Source organism: Chionomys nivalis, chromosome 4 (genome assembly GCF_950005125.1).
Source record: "Chionomys nivalis chromosome 4, mChiNiv1.1, whole genome shotgun sequence".
NCBI lineage: Eukaryota > Metazoa > Chordata > Mammalia > Rodentia > Cricetidae > Chionomys > Chionomys nivalis.
In genome coordinates this window covers 59,112,403-59,131,509 of record NC_080089.1, presented here as the reverse complement: position 1 = coordinate 59,131,509, position 19,107 = coordinate 59,112,403, and the positions used below count along the sequence as shown (strand labels likewise).

The 19,107-nt window shown below is 47.8% G+C and overlaps 1 protein-coding gene across 1 annotated transcript in view; it reads left to right on the top strand.

Annotated features, from left to right (window-relative positions):
• Thsd4 (thrombospondin type 1 domain containing 4) overlaps positions 1-18,698 on the top strand; it is a 552,915-nt gene extending 534,217 nt beyond the window's left edge. The window contains exons 14-17 of the mRNA XM_057768152.1: positions 3,551-3,724; positions 7,299-7,478; positions 9,126-9,270; positions 13,113-18,698. Coding sequence (XP_057624135.1) covers positions 3,551-3,724; positions 7,299-7,478; positions 9,126-9,270; positions 13,113-13,255 — 642 coding nt within the window. The 3' untranslated portion in view covers positions 13,256-18,698. The remainder of the gene's footprint in view (positions 1-3,550; positions 3,725-7,298; positions 7,479-9,125; positions 9,271-13,112) is intronic.
• Positions 18,699-19,107: the final 409 nt, after the last annotated feature.

The following is a 19,107-nucleotide window of genomic DNA, read 5'->3' as shown; positions in this document are numbered from 1 at the left end:
GGGTTCTGCCTCCAGATCCGGATCCACAGGCAGCAGGAAGACAAGACGTTGTCAGGGCCTAGCCAGTAGAGAAAACTCAAAGGCAAATACAGATGGTTCGTTCTGATCACTACTCTATGCAAGAGAGACCAGCAGCCGATGGGCTTCATCTGTCAGAGACAAAACTAGGACATCTATGAAAGGGGACTCTGAGGATAGACAGGAAACAGAGTCACATGGTAAGGCAAAGCACGGAAGAGATGAAGAGGACGCTTGAGATGAGCACTCTTGCATTATTTACTCTGATTTTAAAAATAAAGAAAAAAACGGTAGGGGCTGAGAAGATGGCTCAGGGGATAAAGTGATTGCCGCTCAAGCATGAGGACCTGAGTTCAGATCCCAGCACACACATAAAAGTCAGGCATGATGTAATCCTGTGATGTAATCTGTAATACTGGCTCAGGGGAGGTAGAGTTCACTGGCCGCCAGCCTATCTGAACCCGTGAGCTCCAGGTTCAGTGAGAGACCTTGACTGAAAAAATCAGGTGTAAAGCCATACATGATGGTGCAAACCTTTAATCCCAGCATGCAGGAGGGAGAGGCAGGCGGGTCTCTGTGAGTTCAAGGATAACCTGTTCTATATGGTAAGTTTCGGGATGGCCAGGGTTATGTAATAAGACCCTGTCTTGCAAAGTAAAATAAATGAATAATAAAAACAGGGTGGAGAGCAGCAGATGGAAGCCACCCAGTGTTGAATAGTTATGAGAGCCACACAGGGAACTATTGCTGTCATGAGAAGGCGACCCTCACCGGGACATGGCTTAGGTATCCTTGTGTGTCTGTTTCGTCAGCCCCCAAGTGTGATTAGGGTTCTGTCTCTTTTCTGCCTACCCCAGCAGATGTGGCCCGTGTTTCAGGAACATGTCTAGGGGACCGAGAACAGATCTGTGCAGCTTAGTCCCTGCTGTGTGAGGGTACCCCATCTTCCCTCATATCTGCTGGCAGACTTCCTAGGTCTGGGAAATCCCCTTCAGGTCTACATCCACCATGCCTTCCCAGGCACTGACGTAATAAAGAGAAGTTCCTTCTTCAGGCCCCATTGTCCTGGTCCTCTCACTGGGCCCTGGCTCCATCTTTGATGGACTAAGCACCTGGGGGATTTGGACAGCCCACCTGCCCCAGGGGCATGTAAATATGGAAGGCAGATTAAGTCTGTTTGTCAGGTGGAAATGTGTACGGTTTGTGTAGGGAGAAATGTTTGGAAAAGTTGAGACAGAGATAAATAACATTCGGGTTACTTTTGAAGGTTTGTTTTATTGTTGTTGTTATTATTATTATTATTATTAATCTGTGTTTGTGTTTATGTGCATGTATATGGATGTCATGTATTCAGGTAACCACAGGTGACAGAAGAGGCTATCAGATCCCATGAATGTAGAATTCCATTCAGCTGTGATGTGTTCAGTGAGGGTGCTGGAAACAAACTTGGGTCCTCTGCAAAAGAATAAAGCACTTGGGCTTTTTTTTTTTGGTGGCGGGAGCAGGTTGTTAGTTTGTTTTCTGTTTTTGTTTGTTTGATTTTTTGTTTTGTTTTGGGTGTTTTGGTGCAGTGTCTCACTATGCAGCCCAGGCTGGCCTAGAACTCACTGTGTAGACCAGGTTTGCCTCAAATTCACAGAGATCTCCTGCCTCTACCTCCCAAGTGTTGGGATTAAAAATTTGTCCCACCACGCCCAGCTAGCAAGCACCAGTACCTGCTGAGCCATCTCTCCAGTGCCCTTGAGTTGCTTTTTATTCTTTACAAGAGATTTTTAAGCACCTTGAGTTGCACAGTCATGAACTTCAGATCGCACAAGGCTAGGACAAAAATGTCTCCAGTTACTGTAACAAACGGCTTCTTTTTAACCCAAGGAGCTGATTCACTGTCTCAGATTTCTCACAGTAATATGAACAGAGGTGAAGTCATAAAGACAATGTGTGACCCTGGGGGTGAGGGAGCAGGACACTCCCTCTGCCATTAGGTTCTCTGGCTTCAGCCTGTGATTGAACTAACAAACTGTTAGCTATAACAGTGGTTCTCAACCTTCCTAATGCTGTGACCCCTTAATACACTTCCTCATGTTGTGGTAGCCCCTGAGCATAAAGTTATTTTTCTTGCTATTTCATAACTGTAATTTTGCTACTGTTATGAATCATAATATAAATATCTGTGTTTTCCATTGGTCTTAGGCAACCTCTGTGAGAGGGTCATTCAACCCAAAGGGATCTCAACCCACAGGTTGAGAACTGCTGAACTGTAGAGAGCGATTTTAATTTGATGTTAGTATATTTTGGGGCAAAGGGAACTTCATAAGAAAGAAGTAAGGCTGCAAAAAAGGAGCTTGTCTGGAGGGTGTTCGCTCTAACAAGGAGGAAACATACGAAGAAGTTACTAGATGACAGAAAGGGGGTTGGCCATGGAGGGATGGTGAGGACGGGAGAGTGACAAAGGCTGTTTAATCAATGAGCTCACAGCAACTCCCCACCTCTGCTGGCAGGAATTCTCTCTTCTCTCCAGAAAGCCTGGCATTAGAGGGATAGATCCCTGGAGTTCATTGGTCAGCCAGTGTAGCTAAACTGGTGCACTTTGGGTTCAGTGAGCCACCCTGACCCAAAAATTAAGTGGAAAGCAATTGAGGAAGACACCCACCATGAACTTCCGGTCCCCGTCTACACACACAGACATACAGACACCCCAGAACCATGTGAAAGACGGACACGGTAGCACTCACCTGTAATCCCAGTACTTCCCTGTTGAGCTAGGAGACGGAGACAGAGGAATCCCCAGAGCCTTGCAGGCAGCCAGCCTGGACTACCCAGAGTGAACAGCAAGATACCCTGCCTCAAAGTAGAATGTGAGAACCAACATATAAGCACCATGGTACACAGACACACACACACACAATGTATACATACTTATGCCTTGTATACACACAAAATTGTTAAACAGTTTTAGAAACAAAGGAAGGAATGGGGTAGGGAAAGCATGTGACTTAGGAGGCTGCAGCAAATATGTTAAGGGGCAAGCAAGGATGATCGACAGAGGAAAGGGCATCTGAGCCCAGCCCTCAAGGATGATTGACAGAGGAAAGGGCACCTGAGCCCAGCCCTCAACGATTCTGGTGATTCCTGGTGAAGGGAAGGGCATCCAGGAAGAAGGAGCCGTGCGCAAGGGCTCTCATGTGACTGGAGAACTGCTGCCTCGCTGACTCTGTCCAGAATAGGGCATCGGGTAAAATACTGGAACATACGTCCAGAAGAATGGTTTGGTTGTGACTACTTAAAATTGATGAATATTTTCTGGAATTTTCCCATATAACCCAAACAAACTGCATTTGACCTTGAGTAACTGAAACTATAGAAGGCAAGAATAATAGATAAGGCAGAGACGTCCTGTTGTGGAAGTGTGTCATGTGTGAGAGAGGGTGTGAGCTGTCTCTCGAGTCTGGGGGACAGTAAGTCCTTGGCATCATCTGGAAGTATCTACAGAACCCGCAGGGGCCCCACTCATACGCCCTCCTCTGTCTCACAGTGCTCAGCCGAGTGTGGGGCTGGCGTGAGGACTCGCACAGTCGTGTGCATGACCAACCACGTCAGCAGCCTGCCTTTGGAAGGCTGCGGGAACAACAGGCCGGCAGAGACTACACCGTGTGACAATGGGCCCTGCACAGGCAAGGTGGAGTGGTTCTCCGGCAGCTGGAGTCAGGTGAGTGGCCAGAGCTGGGTACACCTTTGTGTCCCCCGGAGTCAGGGGAGCTGCCAGATTTGGGTCCATCTGTCTGTCCCTGGCAAGAGACAACATAACAGAGGGATCAGAAACCAGCTTTAAATCTGACTGTGCTACTCGCTGCTGCCATGACCCGGAAAAGCTACGTGTTCTTGGTGCCTTGTTCAGCCCACAGGTGCACCTACTACGTGCTCCCCTAAGCACCTTGTTCAGCCCACAGGTACACCTAAGCACCTCGTTCAGCTAACAAGATTCAGTGTGTCCCTACTGTGTGCTCACTTAAGCACTTGAGCTACATCTGTGAGTAGTCCAGTGCCAGGCATACAGTAGGTGCAGTTGGTGGCCTCCACTGCCACATCGCTACCGTGGCTGAAGCTGGTTTGTCAGTACTTGACGATGTCAGAAGCTTCCCTTTAAAAATCTGGAGACAGGACCTGAGAGATAGCTGGGCAGGGAAAGCTCCTGTTGCACCGGCATGAGGACCTGTGCTCAGGCCCCCCGGAACCATGTGAAAGCCGGACATGGTAGCACTCACCTGTAATCCCAGTACTTCTCTGTTGAGATAGGAGACAGAGACAGAGGAATCCCCAGAGCCTTGCAGGCAGCCAGCCTGGACTACCCAGAGCAAACAAGATGCCCTGCCTCAAAGTAGAATGTGAGGACCAACATGCAAGCTTGGTGTGACCTCCACATATTCACCATGGTCCATGTTTGCCTGCACATGTACACATACATCATACACACTGAGGTTTTTTTTTTTTGAGCTGAAAGTGTACATTATAAAGAGCAAATAATAAAGGAACTAAACTAACTTACAAATTGATGAGCTAGTTTTCCCTCCCTGTTCCAACACTGAACGTGAACCCCTGAGAAGTATAGAGAGCCGCCCCTCTGACTGTCCTGTCACAGCCCGTACTCACCCTCCCCTGGCACCACCCTGGATTTGAGTTCTCAGCCCACTTAGCACCTGGCTCCCGGGGCTGGCTGATTCTCCAAGGCCTTTTTGGCTGAAGGTCATGATTTACACATTATCCAGACTCTAGCTCCATAGAGAAGTTTTTTAAGTGGCTTTAAAAACAGACCTTGGTCAAATTGGCTGGCTTTCCCTGTAACGGATACAGGCCCCTTGGAGAGCAAGTTGGCAGCAAAGGGCAGGAGGCAGAAGATGCCCGTTTGTCTTTCCTCAGTCGCCCCACTTTGGGGGCCAGTGTTAAGGAAGTAGTCACCAGCTGGGCATGGTGGCACGTACCTTTAGTCCTGGCACTCTGCGGCAGAGGCAGGCTGATCTCTGTGAGTTCAAGGACAGCCTGGTTGACACAGCCAGTTCCTGGAGAACCAGGACTACATATTGTCTTATAATAAATTTTTAGAAAAGCAATTATCCAAAGGAAAAAAAATCCTTCTTCAACAGGAATGCTCATGACATTAGGATGTTATCATTTGTCACTACCCAGGAAAATATCACATAACCATAGCAACAACAGGGATGATGAGACCCACCTGTAACCATAACAACAGTCAAGCAAGGATGGTGAGACCCACCTGTAATCACAACACTCTAGAGTCTAAGCCGGGAAGATGGAGAATTCAAGGCCAGCCTGATCTACACATGATACTGTCTCAAAAAAACAAAAAACAAAACAAACAAACAAACAAAACAGTGGTCATTAGGGTGTCCTAGGTGCACATAACACAGTAGCCAATGAGAGAATATGTAAAAATGGGGCTGGAGGGATATTTGAGAGAAAACTCATCAGTCAAAAGTACTGTTGTTCTTGCCAAGACCCGAGTTCAGTTCCTTGAATACACATGGTGCATCACAACCATCATTCATCATTAACTCCAGTTCCAGGATCCGATACCCTCGTCTGGTTCTGTGAGTATCAGGCACTCATGTGGTACACATTCATACATGCAGGTAAAACCCACATACACATAAATTAATATATGTATATCTGTGTATATATAGTCATATTCAGTTGGTAGAGAATTTACCTAACATGCATGAAGCCAGAGGTTCAATCCTCAGCACTACACAAAATCAGACATGCTGTGCTTGTCTGTAATCCCAAGACTTGAGAAGTAGAGGCAGAAGGATCAGAAGTTCAAGATCATCCTTGGCTACATGGGGAGTTCAAGGACAGCCTGAACTACATGACACCCTGTCTTGAAACATGTGTGTGTGTGTACATATATATACATATATACACTTTATAATGAATTGTTTTTATGGAGACAACATGGGGAAGTGTTTCCTTTGATTTCCTTTAATGTTTTGATTGATAAAATCTGTAAAGTTTAAAAGATTCAAAGAGAATGGGTTGAAGTATTTCCAGTGCTAGTTTTGTGAGCGTCCCTGTCGGATGCCTGTGTAACTGAACTCAGCTCCAGTCTAGTGGGATTCCTGACTTGGAGAGGTTTTCGCCTCCCTGAGTCTGTTTCCTTGTCTTAAGACACAGAGGACAATGGCACTCTCCTTGGCTGTCACAAGGGAGCCTCCTTTTCCTGTAGCTGTAATAAACACTCTCACCAAAACCAACCTGGGGAGGAGAGGGCTCCTTTCATCCATGCTTCTGGGTCACAGGCTACCATTGAAGGAAGTGGGGCATGGGCTCAAGCAGTAACTAAAGTAGAAACCTCAGAGGCTGGCTCCTTACTGGCTCCCTCAGGTGCAGTCAGGGCCACCTGCCTAGAGATAGCACCTCCCACAGTGGGCTGGGCCCTCCTAAATCAACTAAACTCAAGAAAACACCCACAGGCCAATCTGATGGAGTTGTGCCAGGTTGACAGTCAAGGTTGGCTGTCACAGAGAGCTCAGGAGTCAGGTAACTCGCCCATGGCTGGCAGTGGGGAAGCACTTGGTCAAAATTAGGTCTCTTCTCTCTGTGCTTATTGCTTTTACCTGGCAGACGTGCCATGCCTTTGTCCCTAACCATGTGCCAAGAAGCCATGTTTATGGCCCGCATTCGCCCAGCAGACATGGGACAGTAAACTGGATTGGAGCGGGTCTGCCAGCGTGTGTGACCCAAGGTTGATTCTAAGTCCAGATCCCAACTAATCACCAGCTACAGCACTGCCCCCCTGGGAAGACACGCAGTGTAGTGGAAGACAGTGGGTGCTCCAGAGGGTGCCATGAGTGGTGGGACCGCTGTCACCCCTGCAGACACCCCCATCACTGCCCCCCAGGTCACTGTCACCCACAGGCAAAAGTAGATCCTTTCTTGGGTTGTCATTCCATGTCCTTGAGAACCCGCTGGGGTCTGGGGCCATCTTCTCTGACTCTTGCTGCTGCTGTGGTCCCAGAGACAGGGCTGCAGTGCGGGTCAGGTTTCAGTTGGGCAGCAAACATTTTACCCACTGAACTGTTCCTCCGGCCCCTATATTCCTCATCAGCAATGGACTTTACCAGGTCTGCGCCAGCTTCTCTTCTTGTATCCTCTGTCTTGCTCTTTTCCATGTGCCTCGGTGGAAGGATTGAGGACGTCCCTCCAGGAGCGTGGTTTTCTCCCCCTCTGCATGATATGACATCCGTCTGTCTCTGCTTCTTCTCCAGTGTTCTGTTGAGTGTGGCAGTGGGACACAGCAGAGGGAAGTGATCTGTGTTAGGAAGAATGCAGACATCTTTGAAGTGCTAGACCCTTATGAGTGTTCATTCCTGGAGAAGCCTCCGAGCCAGCAGGCCTGCCACCTCAAGCCTTGTGGAGCTAAATGGTTTAGCACAGAATGGAGCATGGTAAGTCACCGTCATCCAGAGATGACTCCAGGCAGGGTCTCGGGCCCAACCCGAGAAGAGATGCTAGATCCCCTGTGGCATCTACTCTAGGAATCACAATGAGGTGACCCTGTTCAGTCGGGGTCCTGAAGCTTGGAGATTTGGGTTTCTACAGAGATGTGTTCATAATACATGTGATTCTTGAGCTTTGGGGTGTATCTGGCAGTCTTGCTAGAAAAGACCAGTTCTGGACCCCTTCTGGCTAAGAAATGTGTGTGTTTAACAAGCAGGATGCAGCTTGGGCTGCAGTTTGACAAACATTGCTGCAGAAAATGGTGGTTGAAGGCACTCTAAGAGAACGTTAAATGTACTACACTGTAAGCTAGCCCAGCAGCAAGTCCTGCAACCCACCCCTGGGGAGGTGGAGACAGGAAGATCCCTGGGACTCACAGTCAGCCATGCCAGCTGAACAATGAGCTTCAGACTCAGTAGAGATCCTGTCTCAAAAGTAAAGTGGAGAGCTAGGCACAGTGGTGGCACACGCCTTTGATCCCAGCACTTGGGAGGCAGCGGTGGGCGGACCTCTGAGTTCAAGGACAGCCTGGTCTATATAGTGAGTTCCAGGCCAGCCAAGGCTACACAGTGAGACCCTGTCTTGAAGAAAATTTGTTGTAATTTTTAAAAGTTAAAAATAAGCAAGCATAAGACAATGGAAGGGAGACCTGTGGGCTTAGATTTAGAATCATAAAAATATCAGTTAACTTCCAAGTATGACTGAGATACGGATCCTGAGATTTTTATTATTGTTATTTTTAAATTTTTGATCATTTTAATCTCATGTATACGAGTGTTTTGCCTCCATGTATGTCTGTGCACCACATGTATGTAGCACCCACAGCAGAGGCCATCAGATCTCCTGGGACCAGAGTTACCAGTGTTTGTGAGCTGCCATGTGGGTGCTGGGAATTGAACCCAGGTCCTCTGGAAGAACCAGTGCTCTTAACCTCTGAGCCATCTCTCCAGCCTCCTGTTTTGTTTAGTTTTTTTTAAATAATGCTTTTTTATTTCTCCTCTGAAAATGTCCTACACTTACACACTGATTCATATCTTTCTTTTTTTTTTTGTTTTTTTGTTTTTTTGTTTTTTGAGACAGGGTTTCTCTGTAGCTTTGGAGCCTAGAGCCTGTCCTGGCACTTACTTTGTAGAGCAGACTGGCCTCAAACTCACAGAGATCCACCTGCCTCTGCCCCCTGAGTGCTGGAATAAAGGCGTGTGCTACCACCGCCCGGCCGAAAATCTGTTTTTAAAATAGATAAAATTCATCGAAAATTTTTAAAATGGGACTAAAATCACTAAATAATAAGATGCATCTATGGGATGTGTTCCAGGCTCCTTTTCTGGAGCCATAAACTAGAATATTATGGACGTTGTGACAGGAGTCCAGAATTCCCTCAGAACACCTCAAGGAGTGGCAGTGGGAGGGAGAGAGACAAGACAAGGAGTCTGACCTGCTGGGTACTGGAACTGGTCAGCAGGCTTGCAGGGGTGTATTTTAGTGCTCAATTTCCCTTTTTGGAGATGTTTGCATTTCCCCCGATATTCCACTCTGGCGTGGCGGTTCAGCAGCCTGCCGAGAAGACTAATATTGTCCCTCTTCTTGCCACACAGTGCTCCAAGAGCTGTCAGGGCGGGTTCCGGGTCCGGGAAGTGCGGTGTCTGTCAGATGACATGACCCCCGGTAGTCTCTGCGATCCCCAGTTGAAACCAGAAGAGAGAGAATCCTGTAACCCTCAGGACTGTGTCCCTGAAGTTGGTGAGTTTGGGGTTTCCCATCTGGGAGAAAAGAGAAAGGGGCCCCCTCTAGCTCTATCAAGTTATCCAGTGTAAAAATGGCTTGGCCAGTTCTTTCTGTGACCTTGCACACAGCCATGGTGGAGGTCCTGGGGTGCTTGGGATATTATAATTTCACACTACAACCCACTGGGATTTCCTCAGAATTTCATAATGTGAGCTCTTGACCTTGACATTTTAGCAGCTTTATCTTTGGCAGAGTCATTTTGAGACACATCAGAGGTCATCAAAGTTTTGTTTATATACTCCATTTTGTTAATCTTATAATTTCCTTTTCTCCCCCATTATTGGGTTTTATATTGGAAGTGATATACACCTGCCCCCTTGGAAAGATACCATAGCTAAATCTAGAAGACCAAACCAGAGAGGTTTTTGAAGATAAATCACAGCTGGGACTCAGTGTCAGAAAGCTTGGCTGCCATGCATAAAGCCCTGGGCTTGATCCCAGCACCACAGAAACCAGGTGTGGTAGCAAGTGCTTGTGGTCCAGCCCTCCAGGGTAGAGGCAGGAGAATCAGAAGATCAGGGTCATCATCTCCTGCTACCAAGTTCAAGGCTCACATAAAACCCTGTTTCAGAAACAAAACCCCTCTCACATCTTGTTAGTGAGAGACCTTTGACATGCATGTCCTGGCTGAGACATGGGCTACATACATGTCCTGGCTGAGACACGGGCTACATACATGTCCTGGCTGAGACACGGGCTACATACATGTCCTGGCTGAGACATGGGCTACATACATGTCCTGGCTGAGACATGGGCTACACACACGGACTGGTTATGGAAGCCACGCCTCGCCTTGAAACCTACACAGTCCATTCCAAGGATTTAGCCGTATTCACCATCTTTAATTACCCATGTGTGTGTGTGCCTGAGACAATTTACCTTTTTGATGTTGTGTTTTGTAAAAAGCAATGGAAGAAACATTGATGATTCAAATTTAAATCACTTCAAGTGTGTGGTGTTGCCAAGGCAAACAGATAAATAGCTTGGGTGTATGGCCCAGCCATGGATCTATCCAGATTTCTTCTGAGGCCTGCAGCCCTCTCTGCCGATCATATCTCATTTTCCTAAGCTGTGCTTTAAGTGTTCTCCCACATCTCATCTTCCGTTTTTCTGTATTTACTTTAAGGCAGAGCCTCTCTGGCCTGTGCCTGGCTGTGTAGGCTAGGCTGGCCTTCCAGCAGACTTCCGAGACCCACGTGTCTCATCCTCCCGACATCAGGATTACAGGCATGCACTACATGCCCAGTTCTTCCATGTGAGTCCTGGGTATTAAACCCAGGTCCTCAGGCTTACACAGTAACCACCAGCTCCCCAGCACTCAAATGATGGTAATCAAAATCCATACAGGATTTTTTTAATTGGATATATCGAATATGAGTTGGATATATCAAATTATTTATAAGGATGTCAAATTGTTTATATCGAATAAGAGCAAAGAATAGCCAGGGCAATTTTGAGGATGAATGGTGTTGGGAGACTTACCCCGCCATGAATCAAGGCATGTTGGCACAGGGAGAGAAGAATAAGCTAAAAGTATAAAATAGAAAGCCCCCAGATGAACCGAAGACGCTTGCTATGTGATAGGGTCAGCATATGAGTCTGGGGAAAGGATGCACCGTTTAACAAATGGTAATAAAACAGTTTGTGTATTCTCATGTATATGGAGAAACAGTCAAACTGAATCCCTGCCTCTCAACACACACAAACGCTACCATCACCATCACCGGTTCTTAGTGAGCTAGCGAAACAAATGTAATCAAAAATTTTAAACTTTAAAAAGAGACTTTGAAGGAAGACAAATTTCTTTTGGAGTAGGGAAATTTTTCTTAAGCAAAAACTCCAGAGCACAAACCACAAGGGAAAAACTAGAATTCCAGTAACGTTAAAATGTCAAGTGTCTGCTTATCACGTGACCTCATAAAGAAAGCCCCAGGAAGAGCTATGAGCCAGAGAAGATACTTGCAACACAGGAACCAGTAAAGATTTGGACCCACTGCATAGAGAGACCTTTCTGAGCCCAAGAGCAAAAAGAGAGCTGCCCCCAGCAAAGGGAACCTGAGTGGCAACACCGCTACAGTGTGCTCCACCTCGCCCCGGGATTGCTTTGCACCCACTAGACAGAAGAAAATACAGGATGGGTCGGGATGGTTCTGCTGATCCGGGGGTGTACTTCTGCTAGTAGGGTGCTTGCCTAGCATACACAGCATCCTGGGATTGATCTCCAGCACAGCATAAACCAGCTATGGTGGCACATACCTGGGATCACCCCCAGACATTGGAGCTGGAGGCAGGAGGATCAGGAGGTCACTGTCACCCTCAGTACTAGGGCCAGCTGAGGCTGCATGAGACCCCATCTTCTTCCCATCCCCCTGTCAAAAAAAAATGGAATTCTGCTGTTCTGCCAAGAGAACTACAAATAGCTTTACATAGTTTGGAAGGCAGCCATCACATCTAGTAAGACTGTATGTGTCTTAAAACCCGGAAAGAAGACTTTCAAAAATGTTTAAACGATCATTATTTATAACTGGAAAAAAATGGAAACAATGTCTACCAATGGAAAATGGATGTTATATATTTACATGGATACATCCTCCCCAGTAATAAAAATGAATGCACAAATTCACTGTCAAATAAGTGGCCAGGAACTATGTGTAAAGTCTACAGTTCAAGTTTAGAGGCCACACAGCAGTTAAGGACACCATTGCGCACAGCTCAAGTATGAGGAAAGGTTCAGAGGCTGGGGATGTGGCTCCATGGGGAAAATGCCTGCTGCACAAGCGTGAGGACCAGAGTTCAGATCCCCAGCACCCACATGAGCGCTGGGTGCAGTGGCACGTGCCTGTCACCCCAGCTCTGGGGAGGTAGAGATGGAAGGCTCCCTGGGGCCTGCTGGCCAGCCTGTCTAGCCAGATCACCAGATCACTAGGTGAAGGAGGAAGAACTGGTGAGATCATACCCATGAATAGCCAAGGAACTGCACGTGGGTGTTCTTGGTGGCTGGGGAAGGAGTCTCTCTCTTAGGTGCTGTAGCTACTATAAGTTGCCTGTGCTCTGGCAAACAACCCCACACCAATGCCCATGCAAGCTGCACCAGGTAAACTTATTTTAACAAGACATTAAAATGGGCCAATTTCAGGTACTCTCCACAATCATTTTCTACTTTCTCCTTACAATTTATGGGAAAAATCCCTCAAAACCAGCGTTCACCATCCCGGTGCCACTCTTCATCATGATTGCTACTTTATTATTATTTGTTTGAGACAGCTTCTCACTCTCCTGCCCTTGCTGACCTCGAACTCCCGGTCCTCCTGCTTCAGCCTCCCAAGTGCTGGGATTGCAGACATGCCCACTGTCCTTGGATATTCTTGAACACATATTCCATTTCTCTCTCTCTCTCTCTCTCTCTCTCTCTCTCTCTCTCTCTCTCTCTCTCTCTCTCTCTCTCTCTCTCGGAAGCAAAAATCATCAGATATCTTCTTCAATTGCTCTTCAACTTATTTTTCAAATATCTTCTTTCTTTATTATTTTTTGACAAGCTCATATGCATGTATATTATGTGGGGGTCGTTTTCACCCCCTCATCACTCCCTCTCACCCCCTTCCCACTTCTACAGAGCCCTAACAAGTCCTCTCCTGGACATCCCTGACATCCTACTCTGGTCTCTGCATGTGCTCACTCAGGCTCCCACAGACACATAGGACCCAGAGGAAGCTCTGTGTCCCCCACCCTTTCTCTTCTCTTCCCACTGGTCCTGGCTGCCTCTTGGGCTCAGGAATCTCTGTTCTCTTCCACCATAGACGGAAACTGCAAGGACAAGTACTACAACTGCAATGTGGTGGTCCAGGCGCGCCTCTGTGTCTACAACTACTACAAGACCGCCTGCTGTGCCTCCTGCACCCGCGTGGCCAACAGACACACAGGCTTCCTGGGAAGTCGATAACACTCCTGCTCCCCTGCGGCTGCAAGCAGTGCACCTGACTGGCCGGTGCTCCGCCAGGGACCCCCACTCTCACCTTCATAAAGCGTACCACCTGGTACCCAGGATGCTAGAACGCCCTTTGAGCATCACTCTGTCCTGATGACGCCCTTCCTTGGGAACTGGCACCTGCTAATGGGGCCTACTGAAAACCAAGCAGTCACATGCATGCAGCTCTCATCCCAACTTCAGGCTTGCTGTCATCCAGGTCAGCAACTGGACCACTGACCCGGCACAGCCTCCTTCCTGGTACTACTGGCCTGTCCAGAATTAGCACCCCTTTGGAAAGTCAAGAGAGGAAAGCACCCCATCCTACGTCACCAACAAACCTTACTGAGACCTGTGCATTCATGTTACCTCAGCCAGCCGTGCCTGTCACCATTCTTAAGGACAATAGACTGTTTCCTGCCTCAGGACAGAGGTATCCCACAGTAGAGTGCTCTCTTGTTTAGCAGGTACATACATTCTCAGACCTTAGCTCACTGGAGGCCATGGTGTCCCAGAACGGGAAGCAGGGGTTGAATAAGTGCTCCTACTTGACAAGGAACTGAGGCTCAACTCAGATAACTGAGCTGGCCATTTTATGCCAGGGCTGAGTGCCTACCTCAGATGCCTGAGCATAACCTCACCCCACAGCGCCTCCAGTGGCCAGCCTGGGGCCTGTCCACTGGCCTATAGTCTGAAGAATGACCGGGGCTTCCTATTGGACCAGGGGGTCGAGTTGTATTTTATGAACGGAGCCCAAGCTTCTGAAGCCCTTCCTCTATCCCCAAGTGCTGCTTCACCCAAGTATTTAGTCCTTTCAAGATGTCTGCACCCCGTTCCCCTTCCCTAAGTCACAGCTCCTGCTGACAGGACTCTGTGGTGTTTGCTAAGTTCTGTCCTCAACAGAACTTTCCCACAAGACAAGAAAGCCACAGGGAAAGCAAGAATGTGGCCAGGGATTTTCTGGGGCACTCTGGAGCTGGAACAAATTCCCAAATCCCACAAGCTTTAGTTCTGCCATCTCTCCTGGGTTCTCTGTGGCGTACCCCCTGCTGGAAAGCCAAGCCAGCAGTCCCAGGAAAGCTCGACGTTGCAATAGGAGGAGTCTTATTTGGGCCTTATGAGTTGATTAAAGGGTTTCTTGCTGGTAGTCTCACATCCCTCCCTACTCTCCCTCCCCTTTCTCCCTCCTGTTCCCCTGTGACTCATGACTCTTACTTCCCACAAGACTTGATCATCAAGATCAGTTTTAATGATGCGGGTCTTAGAGAAGGAGCTCCGAAACCCTTCCCATCTTCACTGACACACTTTAGCCGACTGTAATTCCAGAGGCCCCAGGCCTGAAGGGACTCGGTGCATATTGAAAGATGAACCATCTCTGGAGGTCAGGGGAGACAATTAAGAGGAATATTCTTTTCTTAAAAATTGTAAACTTACAGAAATTGTCTTGTTTCGGGTCCTGGGCATGTTTCTCTTAAAGCAGGCACGTACCGTATCACAGGGTCCCTCCATGAGCTCATTACCTGCCCCAGCCAGCGTGGCAATTGTTCCCAGCCATGGGGCTAATGTCGCCTGTCTGGTCTGACACACTCTGTCAGGATCACTGACTTTGGCTTTCTGTGAGTATCTCCAGCATCTCTCTCTGCTTGGGAAGCTGGGCACCACATCCATCAGCAGCTCCACCTCTCCTCGTGTTCTATGGCATGTAGACTCACAGCCTGGCAGAGACTGTGCCAACCATGCTAAACACCAGGAGAAGCCATTACACACGCAGTTTCTGTCCAGTTTCCTCCCTGCTCCTCTCACTGCGTGCTTTTGCCTGTCCCAGGTAACCTTTCCTTCATGCAGCCATTGTCACCTTGCTGGACAAGCCAGTCATCTGAAGAATTCACTGGAAGGTGTTCGTGGCATGCCAGAGGGTAAGGCCTGCAATATCTGTTGGTTAAAGCAAAGCCTGGCATTAGCTCCCGGGAAGGAAAATGTCCTAGCATCTGAAGCCACCCAGCGTAAGGCTAATCTTACAACTATGTCCTGGTTTCTTCCATCTTCCATCGTCTGCATGGCTTTCTCCCTTCCGTAGTGTGTGCAGCAGGGCCCTGGGGATCCCCAGTGATCACCAGGGAGGGGACACCAGTCCCTGCAGATGATCCTTTATCTGCCATCCCCTTCTCGAGCCACTCCACATCCCCTTTATTGACTGTGACGTGGAACCGAAACATATTACAAAACTGATTTCCTACCCCCCACCCCGTGTGCCAGAGGCCACATCCCTAGCTCTGAGTGAAAAATTGGATAAATTAAAGCTACTGTGTAGTCTTTCTCAACAAAAATCAGCAAAGCCCCAAATTAAAAGTCTGTGCTGATTGTCTTCCACTCACTGGAAGAAGAACCTTCCTTGCAGCCCCTGCGGAATCTTTTCGGTTCACCTTCCAGGGCCTGCAGGAAATATGCTACCCGACCACTAGAGGGAGCCGTTCTCTGCTCGTAAACCATGTTCACCCTATTAAGAAGCCAGAGGAGCTCTGCTCAGCATCTCTCAGTGGTACAGGGAGGGAGTTCTCATAACTGCCCCAGCTGCTCCTTTGCATTACTTCTTCTCAGCCCAGGATTTCTGTGTTTTATCTTCCCGTCTTGCTTTTAGTACGCTCCATCTGTTTGTTCTCTAAGCGTTTACACCCATCACTCTCTCTAGAGGACTGGAAAATGGAAGATGCTAGCTCAACTTGTTGTGTGGTGTGGAGAACTCTAGATACTGCTAACACCTGTCCAAGATAGTCTCCTCATTTATTAATAGCTGTCTTAGAGTTGGCATATTAGTTTTCCCATGTGAGGAACAAAATGAAAGACTACATTGCAACAGGGTGATGACCTGCCAGTCCTGCAGCGGGAGACCAGCGTCTGATCCTTGACAGATGAACATTGCGTGTGTAGCCTGGATGTCTTAGCAGAAGACTGGCCGATGCCCTGGCCATGGAGAGCCAAGAGCCAGAGCAAGAAGAGTCTAAAAGATTTATAAAGGAAATTAAAAAAAAAAAAATAAGAAGTAAAGAGAAAGCCCAGACCTCAACAGTTCCCTGGAAAACGGCTAAAGTCCTACCTTTGTATTAAAAGAATAACTGTTTAATCAAACAATGACAGAAAGGGAAGAATTTCAGCTAAGATCAATGTCAGTCAGGAACGTGGGGAGGAAGAGGCAAGATATAACTGACCCCGGGACTAGCAAGTTAGCTCGATTGACAAAGTGCCGAGACAAAGACTGAGCCCAGGTCGCAGAACCCACATGCAAAAAACCAGATGTGATGTACTCACTTGTAATCCCAGCATGGGAGAGGCAGAGACAGGTGGATCCCTCCCTGGGGCTCAGTAGCTGGCCAGCCCAACCTATTGGGCAAGCTCCAGGCCAGTGAGAGACCGTGTCATAAAAAACATTGTGGATGACACCTGAAGCCCAACAGTCAATGTCCTCTGACCTCCACAGGCATACACATACCTGTGTATATGTATCTGTATATGCCATGCCATAAGCCACCAAGGCCAAAGAGGAAACATAGATGGGAGTCGTGGCACATGTGTCTGTAGGAAGACAATGCTCATATGTAACGTTCAGGTGTGGTTTCCAATCCCGATAAAGAGGACAGACTCTTAGAGCCAGTGTGGTGGACTTCTGAGGTGTGACATTGCAGAAGAGACACCACGAGAACCCTCAGTGAAACAGAATAGCAAAGTTCTGCAAGCTGATGTAGATCTATGGAGGCAGGGCTACTGGGGACAGTCACCCCTTAGGGGTGGCAGCTGAGACAGGACAGGTGTGTCAGGATGTGGGAAGGGATCAGATATCTTTCTCAGAAACTTGCTACTCAAGGTCATCTCCAAGTCCAGGGTTTGGTGGCTCTCCAAGTGGCACAGCTCTGGGTGGTGCATCTGCTTAGACACAGCAAGTGACAGCTGCTACCACCTTGTCACCATCTGAAACCCATTTGTGCCCCTTCCTGTGAACAGCATGTGATCTCATATGGCAGCCACTGGCAACCTAGTCAGAGCCATCCCCACATCTGCTTCACAAAGGGGCACAGGGACATGGGGGGCAGCTGACTGCCTGCCTGCCTGCCTGCCTGGAGTCATATGTCTCCATGGAGGCCGCTTTGACTAGTCTCTTTTGTAAACATCTTTCCTTGCTGACAAAGAGTAACCCTCTACCCCAAACCATCCTTTATGTCTGGATCCTTGTTCCAGTGGGATACCCCATCACGTTGTGGAAAGTAACCCCAAGAATGTGGAAGCCCCCCGCCTCCTGAGAGGATGAGCCCCTGGCCTGAGTGAGAGACAAATCCATTCTGTCATACCCACTAACTCTCCCCTTCCTGCCCCCCCAGCCCCCCAACATCCACCCGACAGAAGGATATACTTTGCTATAACTTATTATTCTGTTCTCTGTAAATACAAGATGTTTATAGGAAAAGTGTATTCTGAACTATATCTGCAGAGTGACTCGTGACACCAAAATAGTTCTGTTTATTTAGAATATGTTCATTGTTAAAGGGACCCAATAGGTATTTATTTACATATGCCATCCATATTTTCATAAAATCATTTGATCATACTAACCCAGCCTCCTGGTATATGGCTGCACCACGGTGTCTTATGCTAAGTCAATCCTGATAGTCATTTAGTACAGTGATTGGCTAAACTTTTGGAAGGTTTTTTTTTTGTTGTTTTTTTTTTTCCGAGACAGGGTTTCCCCATAGCTTTTGGTTCCTGTCCTGGAACTAGTTCTTGTAGACCAGGCTGGCCTTGAACTCACAGAGATCCGCCTGCCTCTGCCTCCCGAGTGCTGGGATTAAAGGCGTGTGCCACCACTGCCTGGCAAACTTTTGGAAATTTAAGATCAAATATAACTGACCCTGCTTTTGACATATTCAGGGGTTCCTCCGCCAGTATTGTGCCTAAGATTGCCACCTTTCTGTCTTAAATATTCTATTTTTTTTTCATACAATCTGCCCTTTCCTCACACCCAAACACTGAGAGAAGGGCAGGCAGCTTGTGTTTCTCTTCCCTTCTCAGTGTGGCCCACTGTTAGCTTCACTGGGCTCATGCCTCAGGTCAGAGCTGTAGACAACCTGAGCTGAAGGGGCTGTGAGAGGCTTGGGGGCTTGTGGCAGCCTCTCAGCTCTGATGACCAACCCCAAGGTCCCTGTTGGGGGCTCCTGGGGTCAGGGCCTGAAGGCTGACCTGTGGATTGCAGAGCCCGGAGTGAGAAGCCCACTGGGGAACTGAGGACAACACTAGTCTGTGTCTCCTTTACAGTGTTAAATTATTATGGAAGGAGGAGACGAGCAGAAGGTGAATTATATGAGCAAATATGGGCTGTTTTCAGCACTATTTTGTGTACAACTAATTTATTTTTATTGTAAAAAATACAATAAACTGGGTAAATAGTTAACGTCTTTGTATTCTTGTTTCAGTCACTGTTCCATTGCTGTGAAGAGACACCATGACCCAGGCAACTCTTAGAAAGGAAAACACTGAATTGGGGACTTGCTTGTTGTTTTAGAGGCTTAGTGCAGTATCATCATGGTGCAGGCGTGGCACTGGAACAGTAGCTGAGAGTTTTACCTCCTGATCTGAAGGAAGAGGGGAGGCGAGAGGGGACAGGGATAGAGGGAGAAAAATAGAGACTTACTGGGCCTGGCTTGGGCTTTTGAAATCTCAAAGCCTGCCCCCAGTGACACACTTCCTCCGACAAGGCCACACCTCCTGATCCTTCTCAGACAGTGCCAGTGCTTGCTGACTAAGCATTCAAATGCATGCGTCTGTGGAGCCATCCTTATTCA